This window comes from Schistosoma mansoni (assembly GCF_000237925.1).
Source record: "Schistosoma mansoni, WGS project CABG00000000 data, supercontig 0037, strain Puerto Rico, whole genome shotgun sequence".
Classification (NCBI taxonomy): domain Eukaryota; kingdom Metazoa; phylum Platyhelminthes; class Trematoda; order Strigeidida; family Schistosomatidae; genus Schistosoma; species Schistosoma mansoni.
In genome coordinates, this window is record NW_017386026.1 from 425,955 (window position 1) to 448,096 (window position 22,142).

Below are 22,142 nucleotides of genomic sequence, written 5' to 3' on the forward strand. Positions count from 1 at the left end.
GCTTAAAGGTAAGTCGCATATTTTCGTTTTTGTTCTATCGTCGCATTATTTAAATGAACACAAATATAAGTGTACATTTGCTTGTCTATAAAACACATATATACATACTAAATACATATGCAACCCGTTGATTTAAAGAAAAATAATTCCTCAGCGTATCTATCGATTAATGAAATGCTTGCTCTATTAACAATACACTAATTTCAAAATATATAAAGAGTAATGTGCATTTTCAACTTACATAAAAAGTGATTTTAATAAACCGTTGAATGAATTTCTTTTATTTTTATTATTTAGTTGTGATTTTATTGAATAATCTGGGAAATATGTAAATCGTGTAGTTATTGTTGCACTGTTAATTAGCGTTATTTGATCATGTGTTTCTTGAACATGGAATAGTGTTTTGTTTATACGATACAGTAATGAATACATTAAAGCCCGTAAAGTTGAATCGCCCAAAAAAAGAAGCTAAAACAAAATAGTATGTTTATATGTTTTTTTAGAAATCAAGGATAATAAAGTATCTTCAGATTTCTTAGACTCGAACCAATATCATGAAAAAAGTTCGTATCATTTCAATCTAGTGAATTCATATACATCCCAAATATTTATTTAAGAAGAGTAACATTTATCGGACCAAAATAATTAAATTGGAGAAGTTAAGTAGTATTCTATAAACAAAGTACTTAAGATTTTCAACAAAGCAAATAGTTATGTATCATGTACATTCTGATGAGGATTAGGTGCTGAATGTAAGAATTTAGGCTATCTCAATTTAGTGGTTGCAAGTTGGATTGTACTTAATTATCCTGATTATATTTTCGAATATTGAAGGCTTAGTGTAGTGAACGAGAACACAGGTAAGGACAACCGATCAAAGTTGCTTGATAATATAGAAAAATCATACTCTGATACTTCATTTGTAAAATGTTCATTTATTGTCTCAGGCTTTATTGTTCCTGGATTTCTACGTCAATAGTTTTCTGTTTCTGTTCTTCCCTTCTCGATCTTCTCAATCTTCCGCTGCCAGATATTCTATTCTTCACTCACGATATATACTACTTATGTCAATATAAGTAGTCCACATCACATTATTACTAATGATTATCGAGATGTATTTGAATTCAAGTGTCTAAATAAGGTGACTTCCGAAGTAACCTTAAAGATGTTTTGACCCTTTTCAGAGAATCAAACAATAGTGAATATGAAAGAACGATTTTTAACAGAAGATGAATTGGTTAGAAATCTTTTTTTACATTATACAAGAAGGTTGTTGTGAGATCTTTTATCGATTTGAAAAAATATTCGGTAAAGATACTTATCCAGATGACTTCAATAGCTTACTTACTCAAAAGCCTCTTTGCAAAGCTTCTTCTGCTAACCTGAAATGTCTTACATGTTTATGGTGCGTACTCTTGTAGTGACGATTAAAATTCAAATCGGAATTAATCACTAAATGTTTATTTAACACAATGCAGTTGTCCAGGTATGTTTGTAAGAGTAATCTGCTCAGGTCTTTTTGGTTCTTCTTACCAAGTGCATTATAAGAAGTATTTATTTGTTTTTTTCCAACTTTCTGTGGGAAAAAATCTTTTCTCCCTTCTCGTCGTCTTTAATACGTATCGTAATCAAATGTCACTTCATCTCGTAATCTTTTCCATTCCTTCAATATTACTCGTCATCTGCGATCACTAACGAATGAGTTCTTTAACAGTTCGACTATTTAATAGAAAACTCATTAGTGTTTTCCTAATCAAAATGTAGGGAATAATTGTTATCTTAGATCGATATATGTGGTGTAACTTCAAAGTGACCTATACTTTCCTGACTTCTTCGGAACTATAATTACACAAATACAACCAAGCTATTTGTCAGGATATTTAGTCATACAACAATTTGTAAACGTGTATGATATCGTTAATAATTTTAGTGTTCATGACATTCCATTGTAAATAATTAGGACTGAGGTAATCATTCCCTGTTGTCATATAAATTGTGTGAATGAAAATATTAGGGGTTGTGATTAAATAATCAATGCAACAGCGGAAACTGATAAGTGTAACCGTAAAATATCAACAGTAAAAATATCCGATGGCCTGTAAAATAAAAATTTACCGCCATAGGAAATTATATATATATATATATATGTTCTCAACTAAAACAACAATCTCCATAATCCTGTAGAGAAAAATATATAAGTAATATAAACTATTTAATCCAGCTTCGAAAGCTCTGAATTTCTTGCAGTTTATGTTGACATGTTGATTATGATATTTGAATCTAGTGAGCTTATAAATTTTCGTGTCAATTATATTCCAACAGGTTGTTTCGAATTTTCTTCGATTTCAGGAACCTTCGTCCATACCAACCCAATCAACTGTAGGTCATATTAGCATACCAAATTAAGTATCAAAATAATTATGATAATAAGATATGCATGTAAATAAGTTGTAGGTATAACAGATTGCCAATTCTCTTTTTTTGCATTTCACATTTTTTGGCTGATGTCATCATTATTGTTTTCAGTGTTCAATAATAGTGTTGAATAAAATACTTTTGACTAGTTTTTCTTATATTCATGCGGTGACTACTGCAATTCAGAGTATAATTTACACTATAAACTTCATTTCAATAGTTTAAAAATCTCCATAGAATATTCAAAAATGAAGAATATTTAAGCGAACAATCGTTTTCAATAACTCTATCACCAGGCTCTACAGTTAGAAGTCCATACTTATGATGTTTTACAAAGGCCAAAATAAGGCATTATAGCACAATAAAGGAGGCTTTCTCTGTTTTATATCAAGTTCCAAAGAATCTAGATTACGACTACTCTACATAGCCTAAGCCATCTGTATCAACTCTAGAAAACCAGACTTATGTATCCAGAAGTTATATCCAGCCTTTATGTTCACCTTGGCCTACGACTTGATCACCGGACACCTAAACCGAAACTTATAATCCTCTTACCCCGCCTTCCATTTTTTGATTACGTATACCTTAATCTTCACATACATCTTTCCCAATTCATATGAATTCTTTTTCATCGTAATTGTCTTGATAATACTCCTCTTATTACATATTATATTCACACAATAAAATTATTATTATCATTATAATTATTACGATTGATATTTTCGTTATTACATCAGTTAACAAGATAAAATTCTCTTACTATGTATTTTATCCAACCGATTTTTTCACTTTCATTTTTGCTATATTACTATTATACTGATTATAACTTGTCACTTTAATAGTTGAATTCATGAGTCGATTAAAGCTAGACTACCATGGAAAACCTGGAAGCATTAGACAGCTGTTTCGTCCTAGTATGGGACTCCAGAGCAAAGAGCATCCACGATCTTGCATGCGGGACCCGAACCCAGGACCTTTGATCTCACGAGCGAACGCTCAACCTCCAGACCACTGGACTAGTATCAACGGTGTTAATGTCTGACTTGACACTTCACTCCAGGTCATTCTTACCTTTAATAAATGACCTTTTTCAGTTTACGAATAATACAATTTTAAAGTATATATGTCGTAAAGGATGCAAACGTCCAATATTTTTAACATATAACATTGGCTAATCTATTATTTCATGTCTTATTTTGCCGTCGTGAATATCATTATAATGGACTTCTAACTGTAGAGCCCGGTGATGAAGTTATTGAGGACAACTGTTCGCACAAATATTCTTCATTTTTGCTTCAATGGTCAATTCCTGTTGTATTTGCGTTTTTCATCTAACATGTTGACCTATGCTATACAAAAAGTTTTACAATAGACATTTGAGGATAACTGTTCAGTGAAGCGTTTACCGGTGTATGCAACACACCGACTAAACGAGAAGGAAAATCCCGCTAAATGTTAGATACGACTTACTCGATCAGGCCTAACGACGTTACGATTATACCTCAGTTCAAGTTCTTAATACCTAAACTTGTTAATCCAAAGTACAATAAAGAGGTTGACAGAATAATCAGTGGTACTCTACCAGAAATATTCAATACAATTCTCATCTAGTTTTTCATGTTACCTATAGTCACAAATATCTACACACCGGTTGACTTTGGAAATAAACCGTGGCACATATTTAGAGCTTTAAGATTGTGAGTTTGAGGGGATGTATGGAAACTGTTGATTACTCTCTCACACCCTAACATGGTTAAACTTTACCGGACACGGCCTTTAATTTGAACTTCAGGAATTGCTCCCTGAAGCTAGTCATTGGTGAACTCATGGTTATTATTATAAATATATATGGAGACTTTTAAATTTTCTTGGTTTTAACCACGAACTGATCATAGCTAGACTACGGTGCGCAAGATCAATGATCCTGAGTCCAACGCTTGGGAGGTGGCGATAAATAGGCATTGACGAGGTCATATACGAGGACGAAGCATCTATTCAATGCTTCCTATTTTTAGGTAGTGGTCTAACGAAGATCAGTTAGTGAGCCAAATTATTGAATTGTAATTAACTCGTTGCCAAATGTCAGCTATAACGATAACATCTACATGGTATTATTTTATAATAATAATCATCATTATCGTCATCAAAAGTTACATAATGTAAATAACATATAGGATCTCAAATCATTATTATTGTTGCAATGTAATGGACGTGAAATTAAAACAGTTTCCTCTGAATCGTTGTCGTTATTAATTTTTTACACGCACATATGCAAAATTCAATATGACCGCTTTTTATGATAATGAATCAATCATAAATTCATAGTGATGATAGACAGACGGAAATGCAAAACTGCTCTACTTTAAAAAAATAATTCTAACAAAACTATAGGTAACTATTAAACACAAAGTTTCAAACTGATTTATGATATGTATTAAAATAAATTGCACAATTTACATGACTTCATCACTAACTTATTGAATAGCATATTTTGTTTATTCTTAGGCATCAAGTGTATAGTGATATTGCTGATCAATCCGTGAACAATGCAAGATGAAATGGAGGTGAATGCTAAAATTCCGGAATTGTAGTCGGTACTCATTTGCAACGCATACCTGAGGAGACTGTAATGAGTGATTCTCTTATAAAGATTGTAACTTGCTTTCGTGAGCTTCGTAGCCATAGGTATGATCACATTGCTGTTTCTTATGCGATTGAATTCAATCGATCACATTGCAAACCCGAATGTTTTGTAACCTAGTATTCAGTAATTATTGAATTCTATCAATCTGACTCTTAGTGTGGTCACTAAGCATGGTAGGGGTAAGTACCACAAAGGATGTGACAGGATGATGTGAACTATCGACCAGTTACCCTCAGCATAAATATTTTATCCAAAATAAAAAAATAATAGAATAATCTAAGTTGACTTCGCGAATCAATTGAAGTTAGAATAACAATCCATTGGACATCAACTGAGTAGCCTGAATACTTACGCGCTAGCTGAAAGACCTAAAGATTGTGGGTTTATTCTCTGAATGATTCATAAATGTGGACGGCCAAAACACCCTATATTAGGACAAAACATGTGTCTACTGCTTCCTGGTTTCTAACGGTTGTCAATTTAAAACCGCCTTGTGCATATCAGAAAATTTAGCTGAGATATTTTTATTGGAAGTTGCTGCTTTTAAAAAGATGTCATTTTCATTGTCCCTTACACTCAATCAGACAAAATATCTGAGCGTAGATATTTATGTGTAAATTGTCCTTATCTTGTTGAAAAACGAAGTCTTAAAACAAATAAATGATTTTGCAAACGTTTAGCCTTGTTTTAAAGAATCAGTAAACATTTTGTTCATAAGATCACAGAAAATGTTCTCCAGTCTTAATAAAAATATGCTATCAATCGCTTAACAGTTAATTAGCTAGCGAACTGGTGTATTAGTCAATTTCATCGTTAGAAAAATAATAAATGCACGTGAAATATACTACTTACTACACGGCTTCTTAAGTAGGCTGTTATTAGAATTTTATCATTTTGAATCCTTTTTTTATTGTATAAACAGGGATAGATTGGATTATTAGGTTCATACCATAGTGCATTTGACCAATCACAATTTATTTCATTTGATATATGATTACAACTCTTACAAGGGATAAACCACGCAGAATGTATAATCTGCAATCCTATAAATTGAAAAAAAGATTTAGAGTCAACTAAAGCAAGATGAGAACATCCTCACATTTGGACTAATATAATTTACTTACATACGTTTATTTGAAGTACAACTGATTGAAAAATCGGTATAAACTGTCTGTAATATATGTTTACTCATGACTAGAACAGATTTGTATAAGTACTGTAACTGGAATATAGGGCAGGTAAAGCTGCATATGGTAAATAACACCCCGGAAAGAGAAGACAATCATAAGCTCTGACAGTCAAGCATACAAGAGGTGCACTCATCAAATTATTCTGGTTATTTCTACATGATAAATATACTTTCCTCGTTATATATATATATATATATATATATATATATATATTGACAAAATATTTCTCCCATATTTTTATTAACCTAATCACATAATTTTGCTGATGTCTGTGTATGCAGAAATTAGATAATTAGATTCACCTAACGTTTTTAGTATAAAATCCAGGAGGCTGGACTTTTGAACTGTAAAGATACCAGTACCATTAATTGTTAAAAATATAGTAGACTATGAAGAATCTGTCGAGAGAATTAGAGGTCGGTCTAATTATGTGAACCTTAAAACCCAGTATTCTTTTAATCGCTAATGATATTTCACGAAAACATTTCGAAATGAACATCAGCAGATTGATTTAGCTGTATTATTTACCTTTTATTAACAAGTGAAAAGAGAAACATTCAACTACTTTTCAGTTGAATATGCAAAAAAGAGATTACCTTTTGTTAAAATTAGTAAAATTTCGATTGCATTGGATATCGTTAGTAGTAATAATTTGAGCGATCTTGTCACAAACATCCACTATTACACTTTGATCAGTCTCTTTGCATATACGTACATCCTTTACTGATCGAAAATCAGTCCCTTATATCGTCAACGGGATGACACAATCCTTTTGTACGTACGATATTAGCACCATTTCAGTTGAACAAGATTGTGGTTGTGTAGACTCAGTACTTCGACGGCTAACTATCAGGAAGTTCAAAGCAAAGGATACCGGGTTCGAATATCATTCAGATTTAGTAAAATCTAGCTGACGAATCTCAATCAGTATGATACTTTTATCTTTGATTACCCTATTATCTACAATCCATCTATTTTAAACTCTGGTGTTGTACTGGAATGAGTGTTAAGCTTACATTAATGGGAGGTGAAATCCACTGAAATATAGATCCTTGTTAGTGATAGGCACCAATGTGAGAAAAATTGGAAACTTGAAACCAACTGTTATAAACTTCAACCATTAACATACATAATAAAACTAAACATTGCTACCGAACAATTCGAGATTTCAATTACAATTTAACTAATGGGTGGCCCTATATTAGATAATATTATGAAGTACTTAAGTTGTATGGCATCGATAAGAAAGATTTGACTCTTTCGCTGACGAGTAAGTGTGGTACAGTGTAACAGAAAAAATATCCTGTTTAATGATTGCTGTTTTGTTATCATTCTAATTCCAAATATGAACCAATAAGAACCGGCTTTCTTTTTCAAAATGAATTTAAATGAGGCTTGTCGGACTAGTATTGTAGTGGATAATATACTGATAGTTTAACGGACCAAGTAATTTTCATATAAGACGCTCAAATTATTATCTCAAAACATCCTTTTCTAAATCTTTCATTTAAGTTATAAAATGTACGAAGGCTTCAAATAATCTATTGTTAAAGCATTTATGTGTAGAGAAAGAAATCAGGCCGCATTTGATCCCGTTATAAAGGTTAGAATCTTTTTCATTACTGATGTTAAGAATTAGAATCGATTAGTTTCTTTTGATATATTTGTATCCTACTCTGCATAATAAACTGAAATTAAATGAATGAATATCTGATTAAAAATTTTCTGATTTCGGGATGGACAATCATTTATAAACTATGAAAATTTTATAAATCATATAAACACAAATTATTTGGATTTCATTATTTTTCCAGCGCTAAATTCTGTGCAGATGGTAATAAGTGATAGTGGTGTAATGTGCTTTCAAGTTTTTGTTACTTATTTCGTGTCCTGCTAAGAAAGTTTTCTCAAAACTAAGAACATTTACCTCTATGACAAAAGAAAGATGCTAGAAAATTACAAAATCGATAGAAGTATTCATTTCATTCTATTCTTAAAAAACTTTTACGCACACCTGAAACGTGTCAAAACAAATTCTTTTAAGAATGGTAATCACTGACTGAATTAACCAGTTACTAGGAAGTATTATTATTCAACCATAAATTGTTCACGTTAACCTATTACATATTTCGTATTATATTTTAAGAAGAATTATCCTAGTGAAGTTCATAGACAACACAAATATGGAACAATGTTAAAACTTTATCCTGTAAGGCTGTTTGACGCGAAGTCAAATCTCACAAGCAGCACCGATTCCTTAAAGATTACAGATAGGACTTGCTGTTCTCTATCAAATAACATGAAACCGACGTTCCAAGCATTCTGCCGACTGCCTCCAACGACTTAGCAATAAAATTTTTTATGATCCAAATATGTTTATTCGCTTTAAAAGTGTTTGGGATCACTTTCTAAAATAAAACTTAAGGGCTTGATGATATTTGAAGACTGTTTGTGAAAGAGCTAATAATTAGTAAATCATTTGTCACAGAGTTTTTGTCATTATAACTAGTTTCCACATGATTACCATGGTCAGTTGAATAAAAAGAACATAGTTTGCAAGTAGAGTGAATCAAATTGCAGCGCACATTAGAGGCATTTTAGAGTATATACGTAGTAAGTGTCTTAAAATAAACATTTTGAATCAAAAATAATTCAAGGAAGTTTGAAATATATGGTTTTGATATCAAAAATCAGTCATTATGTTCCTATACAGAGTTCTTCACTGATGAAGGTAAGCCTGAATTCACAAAATCTATGCATTTCAATATATTCGAGATTTTTTATCAGTCAATTTACTAATGAATATTGAAGATCTGTTTCAAAATTAAAATATATTTACGTTTTGAAATTTATTACATAGCTCTTCAACTCTATGATAGGATCTGTTTTACAACTCTATTGAAGAATTCACAGAATAAAATATAATTGATTTATGGCTGTACGACTAGTGAAAAGGCAACTTATTTTCAGCCACGAAGTTGATTAACGTTACATTTGTATTTGAAGACATTAAAATATAAAGTTTCACGTCAAATACTGACATAAGTTAAAGAACTATTAAAAACCCAAATTCAAGGAACAAATGTCGTGTTCTTGCTTGGGACTCGTCATCAGTTCAGACCCACAAAATCACTGGAAATATAAATATTGTGATATATGCTACTTATGTCGATAGACATAAGTAGTATGTAACAGCAATCAGGAGTGAAAAATCTAGCATCAGAAGGCTAAGGAAATCGAATAGAAGAGAATATAAAAGGAAAGAGAAGGGAATGGTGACTTGGAGGAATCGTACGGAATGTGAGGGACAAACGATGAAAATTTGCAAATGAAGTATCAATGTATGGCTAACATAATTTACCAAGATATTCAGTAACTTCCTAGTAAACAAAGAATTGATTGTCCCCACTTCACAATCCGTTAATTACAATATGGTCTATTAGACCATTAACAGCATTCATCAAATAATCTGTCTACCTTTAATCATCTTGCAATATTGTACAAAAATACGTCATTGTATTGGGTGGATAACTGCCTTTCAATTGGTTTGTTTCAATCCCGCTAATCACCGCCTCTCACTAGTCACTAGTGAGGATCAGTAGATGGGATTGTGAAGATTGTTTTAAATGAATCATGTTTTTTTCTGTGTTAACTTATAAACACATGAGTACATGGTTTAGTTAAGTGTAACGACTCATGTTTTAATGATCAATTATTCTATCAGCTGCTATCCTTTGATTATGTACTTATGATTCGTGACCTCAATAACATTCAGCAATTTTCACGAACCCGTACACAATATCACAAAATGATTGTAGTTAGACACATAAGTCACCAAACACCGGCTCAGTGATCTAAATTTAACCATTTGCTGCGCAATCTGAAGTTCCTGATGGGGCTACGGCTACGCACTATGGGAGAGTTACTTACTCGGAGGGAACAGTTTTTTGGTACTTCCTGGATTTCCGTGGTTGTCTAACTTAACTGGGTTCGTGATTTCCATAACATGAAAAATTGTTCGACGAGATTATTGGTGTAAACTGTAGAGGAATGGCCTGTTGAAACCAATTATTTGTTCGTGTATGTTTAATGATGTCGGATAGCAAAGATAATTTAAAACGTCTTACATTAATGTCTAATTTATTTAAGAGCTGCACAAAATTCATATAGTATAATTCATAAACCAAGTGCATGTTTTTGGCGCTCGTCTTTGGGGCACACGTTTTGTGTAAGATATAGTAATACTACTTGATTATACAAATCGATGTAGATGAAGTGGAGTCCTAGTTGGCTAATAACGAGTACCTTAACAATTAAGCCGCTGCCCAACGTTAATATTTGGACTTACTTTAAGTACGTAAGCTATCTATCCGATAACTATATGGTGAACCTGTATGGGGTAGGATTACTAGATAAGTTCATATATTAAAACGTAAATATAGGTCATTAGACGTGAAATATCTATTGATAAATAAACAAATTATTCTCAAGTTTAGCAGCCAGTGTATTTTTCGATCAAATATTTACTGTTTAACCAGGCTGCTGCAAGATTAAAATACCATTCATTAATCGAGGAAATGATATTGTGATAAGTTTAAAGTAAGTACTAGTGAGAAATCTAAGTGGTTAAATATAACCAATGTAAAATTCTACAGGTTTCGCGCATGATAAATGATTAATTTTAACATGCAAAAATTGCGACAGAAATTGGGTGATACCACATTTGTTGATTAATCTGAGTTGTTTAAAGGATGAGCCCTCACAAAAAGGACAGAATCTCCTGGGTCGATTCCCAAGAGGGCCGTGACCTTACACCATTGAGGAGCCCAAAACTGGGACGAAACGGCTGTCCAGGGTTTTCAGATTTCCAATCGTTACTTAAATAAGATAAATCCGAGGGATTTGAAAAGTCTTCACAAATTCTTTAAAACTTCTAAACTCATAACTGTTAAAAAATAGTCAAGTAAGGCACTATAGAAACAAAAACAACTGTACTGCTTTTCATGTTTGATACTAAAGACAGAAAACTACTAAATCTATCGATAAGCTAAATATTTGCGCACTTTTCATGATATTTCTTGAAACGATTGTATCTTGAGTTGTGTTAACACTTTAGGTTTAAACGGTTTGATTCCGGTTACTGAAAAAGCCTGAATATCAGAAATTCATAATTACCAGAAATATTTATGTTTACGTATTTATACTCTTAGTGCATATGATAAATACTAGAGGTTGATACGGTCATTGTTGTATAATGTATTTACATTTTGGCGTGTTCTATCATATATTGTTGCGGTATATTGTATTCTTCATAATGTAAACTGAACGAATTTTAGAAATACTTATATCTGTAAACCATTGGCGTTACTACAGTCCGTTTATGCTAGAACATAGCCTAGATTACGACAGGCGCTAGTGACAATGGTTCACAACGTTTCGGGTAAGTAAGTTAACCGTCATATCTTGTGGCACTTTACGAAAAGAGCATTTTCATCTACATTAATAAAAAAACTTCATCATACAAGTCTGAAATTAAAAGATATTAATGTGTATCTGCTACCTCAAAATCTGACGGGAAGCACGGAAGAAAATGGACTGTATGCATGCAACTAGACGATTTCGAATTTGCACATGACCTCACACTTACATCACATACACAACAACAAATCCAGGTCAAGACAAACAGTGTAGTAGCAGCCTCCGCTTCAGTAGACCGCAACATACACAATGGAAAAAGAAAGATTTGGAGGCAGACATGAATAGCAACTGGGAACAAGTGGAGGAGATTGTGCAGAACATAGTTGGATGGAGAATACTGGTGAGCGGTCTATGCTCCTCGACGGGGTGTAACGGGTGTAAATAAGTAAGTAAGTAAGTAACGTGTATTTGTGGTAGACTTCGCAATTATTAACGTACTTTATTTTTAAAGAAAATATTCACCCAACTGATAGTGTATTAATGATAAAAGTCAAACTGATACACTAAGTATTACTTAGATATGAGACCACAGTTTAATGTTTAATTGAAATTTCAATTAGATAAATGTTTATTCTGATAATATATTTTCTCTCAATCTTAAGTGTTATATTGTTGACTTGTAATTAGTAGTAGAATATGTATGTTTCCAAACAATAAACAAGAACCTTTTTTGTAAGAAAAACTTGTTCGAGTTGTGGCAGTAATAAAATTTTAAATGAGGTTAGTTGTAAGTATAAATATTATTTCGTTAGTAAAACCTGTGCAAATGTTTTTTTATGTATTATGATCAAATCACAAAACTGTTAGACGTAAATATTGTTATCTGAATGGATCAGAACATCTAATCACTAAGAAATTTCATGCAGTAAACCTCATATTTTGCATCTGTTGCACAACGCATGGTTACTTTTACATCATTATGTTTGAAAGGAAAGAATTTCGGTTGGGAGTTAATTGTTTAATCTTGTATGTGGTATTATTCAAATATCGAGCTATGGTCACTACATTTGTGCAGCGAGAGAATCGGTAGTTCGTTTTATTTTAACGTTCATTTGGCAAATGTTTCCATTTAGATATGAAAAAGAATATCGTTCACTATGTAAGTTTAAACAGAGAGAACAATCAGAAATTGCATTTCACCATGAAAATATTCTGTCTGTCTATCAACTTATAATACGCTAGCATTTCACGTACAGTTATAATCAGAATACAACACCCAGAGTCATTGATCATATTTATTCGTTTTGTCAACCAAAATGATTAATATGGTGGACTTATTGTTTGTGTTGTGAAATAGCTATTTGAATATTAAACGTACCATCCGATACTCCGAAAAATTCAAAATGTATAATTAGAGTCTCTGTCGAATATTTGTTTGATGTTTATGCTTTACAGTTGTGCTAGAGTCACTGAAAGGAGAAGTTCCAAAAACTTTATGGAACCTAATGTGTCCTTAAATATTATTGGTTATCCGATTTGGAGGAATCGACCAGGAAGCCATTCTCTGTTTCATGACTTGTAGTAAACGAAGAAGGTCAATTTATTGTTAAACGCCGAACTACAGTGTCTCAGTGAAAAATGAAAACCATACACTATCTATTTCATTTGAACATCTTCCATCACTTGTCCTCTACATGCTTCTCGGCTCCTTCAATTCTGCTTTCATTTCAACTGCTTTCTGGTTTCCTTTATGTACTCTTCAGTTCGAACTTCTCAACCTTCTGCTGCCAGACATTCCACTTCTGATTGATGTTACATACTACTTATATCTGTCCACATGACCAGCATGCATCACACTCGTCCCCCCTTTAAATGGTTATTCTTGCGGTTGGTTTGCTCGCTATGCTGCCTCCTTTGCCACAGTCCGTTCCACTCTCCCAGTCAAAATGTTGAGTTCGCCGAGGCACTGACATCCTTAGCAAAGTTGACCTGTCGGGCCATCTACACAAGATGTCAGCCTAGTAGCCGGGACGTTCCACTTACTCACGACGTTGACAGCGACTGCTGTACCTAACGCCTCTCAAGCAGGACACTCCACTCGACGTCCTCTCTCTTCAACGGATGCACCAACTAACTGATTCTCTTCTAGCCCAGTACTGAATTCTTTCCGCAGAGACACCAAATGTCAGTCACAAATCTGATATCTCATTACTAACATCCTTGTCTGTGATAATCAGTAACACTAGATTCAATATCGATGGAAACAATAGCTCTCTCAGGATTCCAGACACAATTCCGCGATTTTTTTGATACGATTCAATCAGCATTATTGATTAAACAAACGTGATCTTAGTAATTCTCAATGGTTGGTCGATGTGTTTTGGATTTACAACAGCCAAAAGTACGAGTAAAAATAAACTATTCAAAGATGAGAGGACAGTGGATTTCGCCATATCATATTTATGGTTATCAGAAGAGATTAATGAGTTTAAAAATATTCATCTTTCCGAAATATAATTTAGTATCAAATGCAATCTGAAGTTTCAACAAGACATTATTTGTTTATATAACCGATGAAAATGTTAAACATTCTTACCTTTGCCGTTCTTATTTCGGGAAAGCGAACAGTTTCCATCACAGAGTGTTTCGATAAACGACTGAAACAATGACCAGCCACCTGATTCATTCCACCCACTTACCAATGGATAATCTTTCGGTCTAAATAATTTTCTAACGTCTTGTAATCCACATGGTCTAGATCTGTCTATCCAATGAAGACAATTCTTGAAAACAAACGGTGGGAAAGGAGTTGAAAGTTATATATAGATTTAAAATCGACAAAATTTTAGAATTCATTATACAAAATACTGAGTAAACGTTTACATGAAACTCAGTTGCAGGGTAGGGCTCAGTGGTTATAGCGTTTAGCTTTCTGTAAATAAGTTACAGGATTGAAATTCAGTTCATGAACTTCAGTAGAGGAGCTGGTGTGGTACCACTCTAATGCTATTCTTGGGAAGAAACATTCATCTATTGCTGGTAAATGAGTTAATAAGGGGATTGGTTTAGCCGTCTCGAATTTTTTCACTCACTGTGGAATTCTAATCTATTCTATTCTTCATTAAAGTGCAAAACCTTAATTCCATAAGGCCGGTTTCCTGTTAAAATCGAATTCCAAGTAAAATATATCTTAGTTTGGCTTTATTTAGTTTAGTAAGATTGACAAAAGTAGTTTTGTTCTCAAACTGATATAAATTTGAAAGTCATTAAAAGTAAGATGCAGTACTGGATATCTATTGCAGGAATCCACTAACAGTCTAGACACAAATCGACGTTACAATTCTACTTTAATATGAATTTTCCACATTTCTTAGTTTTGTACATTCAAATTAGTGATAAAAATGTATTAAATTGATGGCTACAAAGTGAATGACATATTCCTTCATGTTTATCAGCTCTACAGATGAGAATAATAAAGGAAATACTCCTCAGTTTTTTCATTCAATAATTTATTCGCTAGTTTTAGATGTCATTTAGTTGTAAGTAGTTGACAATAAAGCCTGGACTTATTCGGCACTTGCCAATAACGTGTACATGTAAACTTAAGGGAAATGATGTTGTCTATTGGATTCGAACTCGCGTTTAAAGCCTGAGATATTATCAGTGATGTGTTTGGCTTTTCACTGACCTCAAGAGGGATTGAGATCCATACAACTGATCATTAGCAAAGTAGTGACTAGTGTCAGCGTTCATTCACGTAGTAGTCGCAATAATGACGTATAGATAGGATTTGGCTGGCAATAAAAGACTGGAAAAGCGTGATTACGACTAATTGATTAATGGATTACAGATATTCAGCAATTATACAGAATTCTTTTATTCAATCGTAAAAATATTATAACCATTATTGTTGTCCATCGTACGGATTAATTTTAACTCATGAGTTCAAGATGTTCTGTTAAATATAAAACTATTGTTCTTCAGATGAATGCACTCTTTGTTATGACGGTTTTACTAAACAAATGTTTATCTAATAATTTTCTCAAGTAAACTAAAACTAACATTCCTCAAAGTGTAAGTCTGATCAAATCAGTATCGTGATAGTACATTCTTTCATGATTGTGATTGTGTGGGAATGTGGGTCTATGTGTGTATGTATTCATGTGATTGTCATGATATTGGTAGGGGACCTGTTCAATGACATAAGAATAATTTTAAAAGCAGAACGTCATATTTCTTTGATAAAGTTTGGACCAGATTGCCAGGCGAAACGTTGGATTTGCTTCAAATTCATTTGCTGAGATTGTACAAATATATTATTCCTATAAAAAGTCATATTATTTTTGAATGATGCTGTTTAATGAACTTGTAGAAGTACAAAGGTTCTTTCTAAATACTGAAAAAAAGTGATAATAATAACAGTGTGTTTTAATGATTGACGATGGAATGAATTTATTACATTTAATTGATTTGTTAAATCAATTAATTTATTATCAATTATTATATGCAATCATGTGTTCTATTTTTTATGACGATTAGACATTTTGGCTGTGATTTATTGCACAAACTAAGCAGAATATAATCGAAGAGAAAAAAGAGCTGGTAGAATGTGGCAAATATACTTTGATAATCAATTTTTAAACATAAAAAAGTAATTATTGCAAACTCTTTGGACTAACGACAAGTTAATTATCAAAATGGTATTGGCTGGTAGATTAAAAAATTCCCAGAATTGTATTGATGTAAAAACTAGATTCTGAGTCGCATATCGACGTGAACATCATATTTCTTGTCCACTGAGGAAAATATCACAACTATCAAATGATTTAAAATTGATATTTTTAACATCATCCGTAGTATTAAAAATGTCACCTAGTTTTTTGAAAATAACTGAGATTTCGATTAGAATAAAAGTATATTATTTCTGCTTGCATAGTCATGGAAAAATTTTAAAAGGGACTAGATTCGAACCTAATACTTTACGGCTCAAATGTCAATAGTTTATCCACCTAGCTACTCGATCCAGGTAGCCATTAGCTTGTGCAGCAGTGTAAATATTATTTGTAAGGGTTTAATTTTTCTGTATAATCAGATGATATATATATATAAATATATATATATATATAGGTTTTCATACAGCAGTAGTCCTATAAATATATTCAATATTGTACAGTAAAGATAAAGAATAAAATGTTTCAGTAAAAATTGTCACTTCTTATAAGAGTCAATATTTTGTAAATAATAAAAGTTCTTTTGAAAATTAACAACAGTGGTTACCTGTTCCATGATGCATACTTTCAATAAGTATTTATCAATTAAAATGTTCGGTAATGAGCGTATAATGTTGAAGTTGACAGATTTCATAGAACTGACAGAAGTATAATTTTTTGGTTCAATTTTCTCGTACGCTTCACTTAGACGTAACTGATCATAAATAAACGAATCAATTGTATAACGTAGTTTATTCACTCCAAGACCTACACTGTAATTTACCCATCTGAATGTTAATGAAAATAAATGAAATTACTTAAATTACACCGTATTTAGTTCACTGATTAATTAGGGTTGAAATTTTGTGTAGATTGTTTCAGTTACAATCAGTCCATCATGAAAAGTATTTTCGAAATTAATATCATACAAGGGTTGATGAGTAGGTGTTTAATTCAGATGAAAAGCCCTAATTTACATTTTCTAAACAGAATATATATATATATATATTCGCAGCCAAAACTTTCAAATGCATTTACCTCACTATACTTTATTTGGTGTAGTATGATGGAGATCGATTTCGTTTGTAAGTAGTTCTACTTCAAGACGTCCTTTTAATTATAGTAAGAAGTCGTGACTGGTGGAGTTCAGATACTTAGTGAGTGAAACACGTCACTAATGTCACTGGATGAGAGTCGCACTGTATTAAAAACTGATCACAATTTAAGTTGTATAATTGGAATTTAACTTGGTTATTTTTGACGGCTCAGCATTCACCGCGTGCTATTCAGTTCGTTTGTTCTATGCTTAGAGAGGTCGTTGGTGCTCACTGCTGAGGAATTTCATTCTGAGACGGAAATTTCCGGGTATCCATATATTCCCCGTAACACTCCAAATCACAACAATCTGTTCCGAAAGCTATTGACATATTTCACAGTAAATAAGTTGTGCTTTCTAATAGCATTGTTTATTATTTCTCTGTGCTAACAAATTTGTTAAAATTCAAATCTCAAGTATCTACGGTTGAAACATATAATTCGTACTGGCATACCTAAAATGTTTGGCATGTTCTTGTAATTTTTAATAGTTGACTTCATGAGGCAATTAAGGCTAGACCACCATGGAAAACCTGAAAGCACTGGGCGGCCGTTTCGTTCTAGTATGAGACTCCTCAGCGTTGCTCATCCATGAATCCGCGGGGCGGGAAAATCGACCCACCGAAAACAATGGCGGGTGGTGGCTCCATTTCGGGGATTAGTTAAAGTTGGACATCAGCAACGTTGGATGTCGCCTCAGTGGTTCAGCGGTTATATGCTCACGCGCGAGACCGGTAGGTCCTGGGTATGAAACCCGCTAGGCGAGATAGTAAATGAGCACTACTGAAGAGTCCCACACTAGGATGAAACGGCCGTCCAGTGCTTCCAGGTTTTCCATGTTGGTCTAGCTTCAATTGACTCATTAACTCGACCATTAAAATTACTATAATATCCACAAAAACCCTTTCTGACAATGTTCTGGTCAATAAATTTTTTCGAAATTCATTCTAATAATGAAGTACGGATGGACAATAAATGATTGTGTAGAATTTACTGATCATACAGTGAAAAGATATTTTTTCTTAGAAAAATGGATCATTGATACCTCATGCTGTGGTGTATGCTATTTATGTTGACAGACATAAGTAGTATGTACCATCAATCGGAATAGGAGAACATGACAGCAGAAGTTTATGAAGAAGACGGAAACGAAAACGAAAACAGAAGGGAATTGTGACTTGGAATAATCATACAGAGTGTGAAGTACAAACGATGGAATTTTAAAAATGAAGTATTCAATGGACGGTTCTCATATTTCAATATCAATAAAAAATTTATCCATATATGTTGTTAATCTGAATCAAAGAACGTAAGATTTGTTCACTTAAAATCACATGTACGCATATGTCAAGATATCTTAAGTTGTGAAATGATATAATAACTGATAAATCACCTAGTATAATCGTCGACGTAATAATTAAATTGATCGACAGAATCCAATCAACACTACATTGGTAGACAATCATCACACTGGTCACTAACTCAATAATTAGTCAATTATCAGTATCTCTGTGCTACATGAGGTCAGTCACATCTTGAATGGTTCAGTGTTATCGACTGAGACTGTGACATTGATTTATGCCACTCCAAAAGCCACCTAAGAACTAAAACTTTATTTAGGTCTACACATAGTGATCAACATGGACATTATATTCTGGAAATTTCTGCTCATTACTTCCAACTATTTGAAAATCATCTGTTGAGGTGGTTGAAATTTCTAGTTAACATGATTTTACATAAGTTTATTTTTCAAGCATACGTAAAGAATCTCACTTGGTGAAAATAGTTTGATTTGTACATTCACCTTTTTCGATGTGCAATCGAACACGAGCATATAATGTGCTGTCTGAGACGCTGATATTTAATAAAATCAGTTTTTTCGCACTGACTTTACCTGAAATATGAGCAAATTAAAGCACATAAATTATAAATGTTACTAATAATTACGACAGATTTCATTGGCTTCTTGATTATGTGCTACAAGCTATTAGGATTTATATCTATACACAATTTACTTGTGAAAATAAATCGAGTATGAAATCGGAACACGTTTACGTTCATTATTCAGTATAAATTTAAAAACTAAAGTGATCACAGTACTTTTTATTTGTTTTCTCTTTGGATTAACTATTATTTACTATCAGTAGTGTCTTCAGATTTCTTTTAATGCTTGCCGTGTTTTAATCAGTCTTCAGTTTTATCTTTGGCACGATCGTTCATGCTTCAATTTCGATTGTGACATTTTATTTGAATTTTATTACAGCACAGTAGTATCAAGACAGTTTGAACAAAAACGATAGATGAGTTGAAAAGAAAGAATGATGAGATAATTTCTAAACTCAATATCTAAGGGAATACCAAAAGTAAATGTGTCTGCGTCATTCATATTGGTTTTAAGCTATATTATCCATTCCACACAACGTACCAAACATTGGCTGACAATTTAATATGATGGTCGGGCTTGTATATCGGGACGATTCAATCAACCTGCATGGCTATGACATTTGGACCTTTAGGCTCTTCGATGCCAGCCAGGTTTGTTGAAAACAACGAGACTAAAAGTAGCAACTAATAGTCCAGAAGCGACTAGGTGACCGCTTTTCCAGGTAAGCAGGACCACTCATGCGGTTTCTTTTTCAGACACCTCATGAATAAATGTCTCAGGAATTGATACAGACTTACACACCTCTTCAGGATCAAATCCATTTACCGTAATTTATGTACATCATAACAGCAAAGGTGAGAAACAGTCCTGTCACTTTGATTGAGATGAACTCACGTTTAGGGGAATTATATGTTCCAAGAACAAGTTAGAGATCGCTTTAAAATTATCGGTGACAAAAATTTGCCATCATTCAACTATCCCACAAATCATACTTCTTTATGCAATTAATTGATCATTGTGTAGTGACAAATGTCATAATTGTCTAGTTCTTCAGTGCTGATCGAATTCTATCAGGTTGTTATATGACCAATAATCTACGTTATTTGACAATACGTGTACTGCGGTGAAATGTTAGCTGATTTAGGAGCGAATGGCATGAATCCACTGTATCATGTCTCGTTAGAGTAAACACTTATCAGGAATGTATGTCCGAACCATTTCCCTTGTTAATAAGTGTTAATTGGCACTAAACGTACGTTCGGGGTCACTGAAGATCTGATGCAGATGTGAAGACGCGGATCGGCAATGCAAGAGCAGCATATTTACGACTGAAGAACATCTGGAACTCAAAACCACTGTCAACCAACTCCAAGATCAGAATTTTCATTACAAATGTCAAGGCAGCTCTACTGTATGGGACAGAGACGTGAAAAACTACGAAAGCCATCATCCAGAAGATACAGGTATTTATTAACAGTTGTCTACGCGAGATACTTCGGATCCGATGGCCAGACACTATCAGCAACAAGTTATTGTGGGAGATAACGAACCAGATTCCAGCGGAGGAAGAAATCAGGAAGAAGCGCTGGAAGTGGATAGAACGTAAATTGAGGAAGTCACCCAACTGCGTCACAGAACAAGCCCTCACATGGAATCCTGAAGGCCAAAGGTGGAGAGGAAGACCAAAGAACATATTACGCCGAGAAATGTAGACAGACATGAGAAGAGTGACCAGACGTTGGATAGAACTGGAAAGGAAGGCACAGGAGAGAGTGGGTTGGTCGGTGGCTGAGCGTAACAGGCGTAAGTAAAGTAAAGTAAGTATATTCAAGGTTGTTAAATGATTACTTTCAAACACCAAAAATGTTTCTTACGTTTTAAATCAACTTAATAAATTTTTAGCTATAACGATGAACATTTCATTTTCAAGCTTTCAATTCTAGTAATGTATAGTAATCACATTCATAATCACCATGAGGCTGTCATTAGAAACTACGACCCAAAACGTTTATCTCACTGGACAGAAAGTCTCTATATGTTTTCATATTCTAGGAAAGTAGTTCATTTTACCTTATCAGTAACTACAATGAAATTTATTTCATCAAAGCTTTCTGGACTAAATGCTCGTTAGTTGGTTAGTCACTATTGTGAAGAAGCATCAAAATTAGGTTTGGTCCCAGTCAGTACTCATCACCAAGATCGAATGATTCATGATGTAAAAGTGTTAAAAAGTGATAACCTTTCTCATATATAGGGAACAAAATGGAAAACATGTAAAGTTACTTTCTAAGTGGTCACACAGAACAGATATTTCAATTTCTTCGAAAAGATCCATGATCATATCTTTGTCTTCTGTAAGGTTTGTACAGTTTTCACTATTTTCCATGACCATTTGTGGCTAAAAGGATAATTGTAAAATAAAATTCATGCTATTTGTAAGTTATTTTAAGTATTTGATTGTATATATAACTAAACAGTGAATAATGAAATGAAACCCATATAATGGCGCAAGGTATATCATCAATTATAAATAAACAAATGTTGGACTCGTTTTTTTAAAGCCATATAAATCGTTCATGTGTAGAAGAAAATCGAACAGATTCGCCGAATGTTGCACTCGGAAAAACTAATACAGACAATCCTGTACAAGGTTATTATTGAAACGTTCCAGCCCAAATTAGCCTAAACGGTTGTAGTAATAATAAAACTAAATAATTCTAGCAGAAAACATAAAAAATACATTTACTATGCTTTATCTGTCAGGTTTATATATATGCATTAATGTT

General features: G+C 33.1%; 1 protein-coding gene across 1 annotated transcript; it reads right to left on the reverse strand.

Annotated features, from left to right (window-relative positions):
* Window positions 1-1,719: 1,719 nt before the first annotated feature.
* On the reverse strand, window positions 1,720-21,742 carry Smp_004440 (hypothetical protein; the record flags this gene model as incomplete). The annotated part of the gene is made up of 5 exons (XM_018790726.1): window positions 1,720-1,749; window positions 5,912-6,102; window positions 14,264-14,450; window positions 16,945-17,075; window positions 21,640-21,742. 5 exons carry the CDS (start codon window positions 21,740-21,742, stop codon window positions 1,720-1,722), a joined length of 642 nt encoding a protein of 213 aa, XP_018645968.1.
* Window positions 21,743-22,142: the final 400 nt, after the last annotated feature.